Raw genomic sequence first — 10000 nt, forward strand, 5'->3', positions numbered from 1 at the left:
TTGTCCGTGTTGATGAGATCGGGTGTCAGCAGAAGAATGTTAAGAATGATAAGAGGTATGTATGCCACTGTTGAAGCACGTGTCCTTTCCAATGAGGGTTATACGGACTATTTCGAATGTCTACAAGGGCTGAAACAAGGTTGTGTTATGAGCCCAATGCTGTTTTCTTTGTTAATTAATGAGTTGGCGAACGAAATTATTGAAAAGGGCAAACATGGTGTGTCCCTCGGTCCTACGGAACTTGAACTTTTTTTGTTATTGTTTGCTGACGATCTCACTTTGATAGCATCCACTGTTATTGGATTACAGAACCAGTTAAACGTGTTATGTACAGCAATGCAAGGACTCAGTCTTTGAGTAAATCTGGATAAATCAAAAATAATAGTTTTCAGAAAAGGCGGATTTTTAAGTGCAAGAGAAAAATGGATTTTTGATGGGAATCAGTTGGAGGTTGTAAATTCGTATAAATATCTTGGCCTCACCTTTTCAACAAGACATAGTTATGGCGTCGCAATTGAAGACGCAGCAACAAGAGCAAAGCGAAGCACGATCGAAATTTTGAATACTTTAAAGAACATGGGTTGTAACTCATTTGATGTATTTTTTAAGTTATTTGATGCGCAAGTATTGCTAATATTATCATATGGAGCCGAAATTTGGGGTTATGAGAAGTATGACCAATTGGAACGTGTTCATTTATTTGCATGTAAACGGTTTCTGCACGTAGTAGATAAAACTCCCAATGATGTTGTGTATGGTGAATTGGGTAGGTATCCTCTTTGGGTGACAACAGTCACAAGGTTGATTAAATATTGGTTACGGTTATTGAGACAGCCAGACAATTTTTATTCAAAGAAGGCATACAAAATGTTGTTCAACCTCCACGAAAAAGGTGGTATCACATGGGTAACGCATGTAAAGGCAGTTTTGTGTGAAAATGGATTTTACCAAGTTTGGATGTTTGGATGTGGAAACGAGAGGGTGGTTTTTGCAGAACTGAAGGAGAGGCTCTGCAGTTCCTTCTGTCATGATTGGCGTAATCATTTGGACTCGAGTGAGCGCCTATCACTGTATGGAAAATATAAAGCCTGTTTTGAAAAAGAACGTTATGTGGACATTTTATGGAAAGATGTGTACAGAAATGTCATCGCTCAATTTAGAATGGGTGTTTCACAGATAAATATCCACAGATATCGCTTCCAAAATTCAACAGAAAACAAGTGTTGCCCCTTTTGTGAAGATAAATTAGAGACCGAAATCCATTTTTTTTTAATGCCAAACATATTGTGAGTTAAGAAGAAAGTATTTAGCACAGTTTTTAAGTGTTGGTGATCAGTTGGGCAGTATGATTTCCATGTTTAAAAAACAAGACACAGAAACAATTGTAGATTTAGCAAAGTTTTTGTTTTTTTGCATTTCAGTTAAGATTGTCAATGTTAAATAGTAATGAGGATTAATTGTCGCTGAAGGTTTTGTTGTTGCTGTATTTATTGTTCGGTTGTATGTATATATTAGGCAGCATTGATGTGCAAGATTATTGATAGAGGAAAGCTTGGAACAAACCACTGTGTATTTTGCATACGTTTAAATATCATGTTTTCTATTTTTTCCTGTGATTCATGTGTACCCCCCCATTGAAAGGGGCTGTAGGCCCATATTCAATTAAACTGTGTCAGTGTCAGTGTCAGTGTCTCTCTCTCTCTCTAATAATGTATCGATTGAACACTGTTTTCCCGTATTTGAAACATATGACGTCAGAGGCCTTGTACGCACACAAAAATGCTTGCAAAAATGCCTAGGACGACATTTTCGCTCAATGAGTCAACTTCTTAACAACTACTTTCGCGTTGAAATCATCTTACCACCCATGTCTGATAAGATATGTACATGAAATTGATTATGTGGCGTGTTTTGAAGATTTCAACAAATTAAATGTTTTCGATGAATCAGCAAAAACCTACCGTCAATTTAAGAACTTTTTCTGACATGACAAATAACAGCAGACCTAATGTCTCAAATGACTTGAAATTCCGTATTTACTTTACGACACGTGTTAGCACCAATCTCCAAAAGTTTGAAGGTAATGCGTTGGCGCGTTACTCAAATGTATCATTTTTGACTCACATGCGAAGCAAAAGTGAGTCTATGTACTCACCCGAGTCGTCCGTCCGTCCGTCCCGGCGTCCGTCCGTCCGGAAAACTTTAACGTTGGATATTTCTTGGACACTATTCAGTCTATCAGTACCAAATTTGGCAATATGGTGTATGATGACAAGGCCCCAAAAAACATACATAGCATCTTGACCTTGCTTCAAGGTCAAGGTCGCAGGGGCCATAAATGTTGTCTAAAAAACAGCTATTTTTCACATTTTTCCCATTTTCTCTGAAGTTTTTAAGATTCAATTAATACCTCACCTATATATGATATATAGGGCAAAGTAAGCCCCATCTTTTGATACCAGTTTGGTTTACCTTGCTTCAAGGTCAAGGTCACAGGAGCTCTTCAAAGTTGGATTGTATACATATTTTGAAGTGACCGTGACCCTGAACTATGGAAGATAACTGTTTCAAACTTAAAAATTATGTGGGGCACATGTTATGCTTTCATCATGAGACACATTTGGTCACATATGATCAAGGTCAAGGTCACTTTGACCCTTTATGAAATGTGACCAAAATAAGGTAGTGAACCACTAAAAGTGACCATATCTCATGGTAGAAAGAGCCAATAAGCACCATTGTACTTCCTATGTCTTGAATTAACAGCTTTGTGTTGCCTGACCTTGGATGACCTTGACCTTGGGTCAAGGTCACATGTATTTTGGTAGGAAAAATGTGTAAAGCAGTTCTTAGTGTATGATGTCATTGCTAGGTTTAGCTGAAGGTCAAGGTCATGTAAAGGTCAAGGTCAAGCATGTGAGTCGTATGGGCTTTGCCCTTCTTGTTTGTCTCATTACCCGCTAAAACGGCTTCAAAAACTGCCTTTTATGCCTTCTGAGAGGATTGGCACCTACACCGCGTCCTTGGTAGACAAGATATGTGAACAAAGCTGACTGATTTGAATGCAGATTTGATTGTTCTGTCTAAGGACATGCTTAACATGTTTCGTTTTAGCAGTTCTGATTTGTTGTCAATTTTAACGCAGGAACCTTGATTTTGTGAATTTGATTTTGGGGGGTGTCTGTATTGTTGGTTCCACTGTATCGACACTACGTCATGTAATCTCAATCTGTTTACTGAATAAGTTAGGGGAATAAACGACCTTTCCAGTCATATAATTGGATTTACGATCAACAGACTCATCAGAAAGTTCTGCCCTCAAACGCATGTGTAAAGTTTATTTTTTTGACGAGTAGTGTAATTTATGTCTGTACATGTAGTACACACACGTTGTAGTTAACAACACCTTGTTCACTTATGTGATTGTTTAACACGTTGGTAGATCATAAAGAGGGATGAAATTCGTCCACGACTATCTTTACCTCAATGACAAAAATGCATTTTTACGATTTGTGTACCTTGTTTACCCCGTATTACACACTTTATGAGGAAGTGAACATAAGACAGCAACTGCACACTATTTACTAATCGGACAGCCATTAAGTGTCCTCCGCAAATCTGCTTTTGTTTTTGACGTGCTTTATCTGGTTCATATTTTACAGCAGTTTGAAAACTACGTAAACTCGCTTGCAACAGTACGCCCCACTAAATAAAGAGCTGCTCTGCAAATGTGTGAAATCTGTGTATAATCTGAAAATGGATATGACAATGGATATCAAATTTGTGTAAAACAGGGCTCGTTGTCCACACCTATATTGCAGCAATATGAGGACAACTTGCATTTCCATTTTTAGGGAGGTGCAGCTATTTGCGGACATCCGTCACTATATTGCAGCAATTTGTGGACCAAAGACCGCCTATTTCAGGACGTCCGCAGATAGTCGCATTTTTTGGCCAATGTCCGCAAATTGCTGCGATATAGCGATGGACGACCCCATTTGGTCCCATTTGGTCCGCATATGGCTGGAAATCCACAAACACACACACACACATACACACACATACACGCAAAACCCACCAATCATAGCCGATAGTGCACTTGACTACAACGGCACTGCGCGCAGTGTCTTTGTAGTGCGCTTGCACTACAACCGCACTGGCTGCAGTATCCGCTCCGGCATGGACGAATTTGACACTAAAAAAGGCATAAAATTTGACCTATTCACACACACACACACACACACACCACGACCCTCGTCTCGATTCCCCCCTCTATGTTAAAACATTTAGTCAAAACTTGACTAAATGTAAAAAGAAAGACAAATCTGTACACTACACCGGCTGACACGTGGCGGGCGATCGAGGTCACTGGGCCCTGTAATGTTATGTCGATATTCGGCGTTTTGCACGAGAAACAAAATGGCTGTCCAGTTAACGCTCGTTATCATATGTTTGACTTGCTTCCTTCGCGACTCTTCCGTTCGTCCATGCGGCAAGGAATGCAGCTTCAGATCTGTTCAAAGGCTGTCATTGAATACGTAATTTAATAATCGTAGCCTAAAAAAAAAATAAACAAAAATAAAATAATCGTAGCCTACCCTTTCAACAAAAGACCTTGAACACATTATTGTATTCTTATGAACAACAACAACTACGTGATTAAAAGAGTGTATGTATTCGCTCCAACCGGTTGTCAGAATGAAGGATGCATGAATGTATTCTCTGTACATCGTGTCAACTGTCATTCTATGACTTTGTTCTGGAGTTGTTGTTGTTTTGTTTATTGTTGTTGTTGTATTTTTTACATGTTCTTCCTTCTTTTACGTACCTATATAACATTACAACAACAGTAGACACAAAAGACTATGCTAAATGCATCGTCAACACACACAAAAAAAGCACAATAAACTTAGCCCATATTCCGTTCATTTCAAAATTATATCAATAATCAATCAATTAGAAGCTTATATCGCGCGTATCCCTTGGGTACATTTCTAAGCGCATGTCGAAGAGCTGTCAACACAGGACTAACAGAAAAAAATAACATCTACAGACGGACATAAACCCTATCACACACTAGCAGACCCTAATAAACATACAACAAACAACTGTTTAACAACAATGTACACATCAATAGCTAGGTCCAAACAAAATAATATTAAGCACACACAAAACACCTCTCACAGAGCACAACATAAGGATGTCATTTGGGGCGCAACAAGTTCAAGTTCAAGTTCAAGTTTTATTAGTCCATAACCCATGGGGGCATTTTGAACAATAAATACAATCAATACAATCATGATATATGCTAATATAGTAAATAAAAAAAATAAAAATTATGAAAAACTGTTACAAATTCTATTAATAAAGTCCAAAATATTCTTTAGCAAATTCTTTTTCTTAGTAGCAAACAACTTTTTAAATTTAAGTGCATTAGGTTTTTTCCAATAGTAAGGTGGTAACAACTCAGCTCTTTCTTCTTTGAAAAAATCACAGACAAATAAATAATGGAATTCATAACCTATGTCTTGTGATACACATTTGGTGAAAGTTCTTTCTGACCTCGGGATGTTAAGATAACGTTCTTTCTGTACAGGCAAATTATTGTTTAATGTTCTAAACTTCATCATTGAAACACATTGCTGATATGGCAGGTGTGTGACATAGTCTTCACATGCAAAAATATCTTTAAACATTCGATAATTCCAAAACATTTTTTTTTCCAATTTCTGTAAACCATTTATGGATATACTGGTCATACAGGCTTCTTTTTACTTTCTTTTTAAACCATGCGCTTGAGTATTGAACATTTTCTTGAAAAGTCCAAAGGCCAGAGAGACCAATTTCATCTTAAGGTTTTTTCAATAAAACATAAATAATTAGATTCAATCATCTTGTTGATATACAATTTATAAGTAAAGCAATACACAATACTTGAAAATTTATTTTTATGAATAGGACTAATCAGTTTATACCAATAGCAAAGCATTCTACATTTCATATTAACATCTAGTGGATATCTTCCAAGTTCACCAAATATCATAGCATTTGGAGTTGATTTTTTTAATTTTATAAAAACGCAATTGAAGTTTAGTAGCAAGTTCACAGGAACCAAAACCCCATACTTCACATCCGTATAGTAAAATTGGAGCAATCATTTTATCGAACAGGTCAACTTGTATGTCCACAGGCAGTGACAATTGTCTACAAGTACGCAAAAGAACAAACATTGCCCTTGAGGCACGATCATATAGATTCTTCTGTGCGACTGAAAATTTATTATTATAATTAATCTTAAGGCCCAAGTACATTACATCAAACACTACTTCGATGAAATTGCCATTATACGTAAACAATGGTTTATTTCTAATTTTACCTCTGGAAAAAACTATAACTTTCGTTTTGTTTACATTAATATTTAGACGCCATTTTAAACAGTATTCGTGCATTTTGTTTAAACATTCTTGCAGGGTTTTTTCAGACTCTGAGCAGATCACAGTATCATCCACATACAGTAATAAAAACATTTGAAACAAAGCATTTACATCAGTATCATCCATTCCAACCACAATAGCCTCTCTTGACATAGATTGTAAACCATTACTGTTTTGCAACAGAAAAGGCTTTAGATCATTTAAAAATAGAGCAAAAAACAGCGGTGACAAGTTTTCCCCTTGTCTAACTCCACACAAACTGGGAAAATATCCAGAACACTCACTATTAACTTTAACGCAAGACTTGACATTTTCGTACATATTTCTTACAGTTTTTAAAAATTTCCCATTAACATCAGAACTAACTAATTTCTCCCATAAAAATGCACGGCGAACTTTATCAAACGCTTTTTCATAGTCTACAAATGCACAAAACAGTCGCTTCTTTTTGTTGAGAACATTTTTTTAATATACAATGCAAAGTAAAAACATGGTCTAGTGTTGAAAAACCTGTGCGGAAACCTGTTTGTTCTTGACCTAATTTATTATTACTCTCCAAAAAGTTTGATAACCTAGCATTTAAAATTGCACTGAAAAGTTTTCCGAAGCAACTGAGTATAGTAATTCCTCTATAATTTGTGGGGTCAGCTTGGGAGCCTTTATTTTTGTACAATGGAATAATTTCACCTACAGCCCATTGTGTTGAAACCTTTCCTGACTGCAAAACAACATTAAACAACAATACATAAATATCAATCATTCGATCATGTGACGCTTTCAAATACTCATTAATTATTTTATCCTGACAGCATGCCTTATTGTTTTTCCGCTTGTCTATACATTTGATAACTTCCTCCTTTGTAAAAGGCGCATTGAGAAATTCATTACTTGCTTCATTTAAAGGTTCATTACTATCATCCATTTCATTTTCATCACACTCTTGTAGTTTAGTGAAATGTTCGAAAAACTCCAAACAAGTTGGATAGTTAGTTTTGGAATTATTGTTTTTATTTTTTATTTTTATTTAGAAGATTCCAGTATGCTTTCGGGTCAGTACTTCTTAACTTTCTCAAAGTTTTAACGAACTCATTGTGATACAACTTGCATTCCTATTTTATTGTCTTTTTGTATTTTTTAAAGCACTCTTTTTTCATGTTCATTGAACACATTTTTAAAGCGTCTTGCTTTGTTTTTCGCACGTAAAAATATTTTTCCTTTCTCTTTGCAAATTGCACTAAACCATGGTTGTTGCAGTTTGAATTTCTTTGAACATGGCTTTTTCATAAAGTTTTGTTCTTTAATTACACCGATTTTCTCAGCAGAACAATTTAAAATATCACAAATCTTATTAGTAACACTATCAACGTCATCTGTTGTCGTACTCTCACTTGTAGCTAGCATACTTTGTAATTTAGTTTCAACAGTATAAATATCATCCTCATTCAGATTAACTACAAAAGCTAACTTGGTCCCATTGTTATTATCCCATTTTGGTTTTGTGTACTTGTTATCCTTTTCTCTACTTTTAGACAGCAAATCTTCATTTTTGTTTTTTTTCACATCGTCTGCTAGGCAATCATTAGCGCGTACTTCATTATGTTTTTATAAATGCAAAACAACAGGACAGTGTTCGTCAGAATACATTTCACAAAATTCCATCACAGAAAAATATTTAACTTTCGAGAACAAATCTTTTGACAGGATGCAATAATCAACAACGCTCTTATCCTTACATGTGCATTTACCAACCCCTGTATCATCGCCAACTCTACCATTAGCAATAACTAAGCCAGTCATTTTACAAAAATCAATCAATTTAAAACCAAGGTTATTAGTATTATTATCCTGTGAGGCCCGCTCACCTATTAGAGTACCAACCTCATCAGAGTCAAACAAGTCATTATCAACAAAACCTTCTGAATGCTGATCATCTTCATACAACATTTCACTCAGATGACCAGTGCGGGAATTTAAGTCTCCTAAAAGACAAACATAATCATTATCTACCCCAAACTGCATGTACACCTCTTCTAATTCAGCATAAACATCTTTATTATGGTAAGGTGATCCTTCTGGGAGAATATATAAAGCACAGAAAAGGGTGTCACGGCCAAGTATTTTCTTATCTAACTTAAAAAATAGCGCATTCTCACACATTTCTACATCCAAAAATCTATACCATATTTTCATCTCTTCTTTTATCTTATGTGACAGCTTTTTTTCTTCAAAAATAGTTATATTATTAGCAAACACTTCCCGAAATAAAACTAATACACCACCTGATTTTCTGCAAAATTTTCCTCTATTCTTATAGAATGCTATGTATCCTGGAATGTTAATCTCATCAACATCATCAAGTTTGCTCTCACTAAAACAAATAATGTCATATTTGGCAATCAATTTTACAAATTCAGGAAATTTTAGCTTTGAAGTGATTCCACAGACATTAAGCGCTAAGCAGGAGAGTATATCAGGATTATCCTCAATACTATATTCAGTACTAAAGGAACCTCCAATCTCACTATTAACATTGTATACATCTATTTCAACAGTAGATTTGTTACGTACATTCTCAACATCTAACGAGTCAAAATGAACATCAACATCTGACATTACAACAACATTATCCATTTCATGCGCATTGCCAACATACAGAGAGTCATGCAAAATATAAACATCAAAAACATTTGCATACACATCAACAACATCAACATCATCTGTATCACCACAGTCCTTCACCACTCTGTCTTCACCTCCCTCTTTACCACCATCATCACCCCAGTCACTCACTCTATCTTCATCACCACAGTCATTCACTCTATTTTAACCTCTCTCATCACCACCATCACCACCACAGTCATTCCCTCTATCTTCACCTCTCTCAACACCACCATCACCACCACAGTCATTCACTCTATCTTCACCTCTCTCATCACCACCATCATCACCACAGTCATTCACTCTGTCTTCACCTCTCTCATCACCACCACAGTCATTCACTCTATTTTCACCTCTCTCAACACCACCACAGTCATTCACTCTGTCTTCACCTCTCTTATCACCATCATCACCATCACAGTCCTTCGCCACTTTGTCTTCACCTCGCTCATCAACACCATCACCACCACAGTCATTCACTCTATCTTCACCTCTCTCATCACCACCACAGTCATTCACTCTGTCTTCGCCTCTCTCATCACCACCACAGTCATTCACTCTGTCTTCACTTCTCTTATCACCATCATCACCATCACAGTCCTTCGCCACTTTGTCTTCACCTCGCTCATCAACACCATCACCACCACAGTCATTCACTCTATCTTCACCTCTCTCATCACCACCACAGTCATTCACTCTGTCTTCGCCTCTCTCATCACCACCACAGTCATTCACTCTGTCTTCGCCTCTCTCATCACCACCATCGCCACCACAGTTATTCACTCTGCCTTCACCTCTCTTATCACCATCATCACCATCACAGTCCTTCACCACTCTGTCTTCACCTCCCTCTTCACCACCATCACAGTCCTCCACCATTCTGTTTTCACCTCCCTCTTCACCACCAT

General features: G+C 36.8%; 1 protein-coding gene across 1 annotated transcript in view; it reads left to right on the top strand.

The window, feature by feature from the left end:
• LOC138955245 (uncharacterized) overlaps nt 1–10000 on the top strand; it is a 12125-nt gene that overhangs the window by 1452 nt on the left and 673 nt on the right. Inside the window, exon 2 of the mRNA XM_070326886.1 lies at nt 9691–10000. This exon is cut by the window's right edge and continues 673 nt beyond it. Coding sequence (XP_070182987.1) covers nt 9691–10000 — 310 coding nt within the window. The remainder of the gene's footprint in view (nt 1–9690) is intronic.

This window comes from Littorina saxatilis, unplaced genomic scaffold (assembly GCF_037325665.1).
Source record: "Littorina saxatilis isolate snail1 unplaced genomic scaffold, US_GU_Lsax_2.0 scaffold_516, whole genome shotgun sequence".
NCBI classification, from domain to species: domain Eukaryota; kingdom Metazoa; phylum Mollusca; class Gastropoda; order Littorinimorpha; family Littorinidae; genus Littorina; species Littorina saxatilis.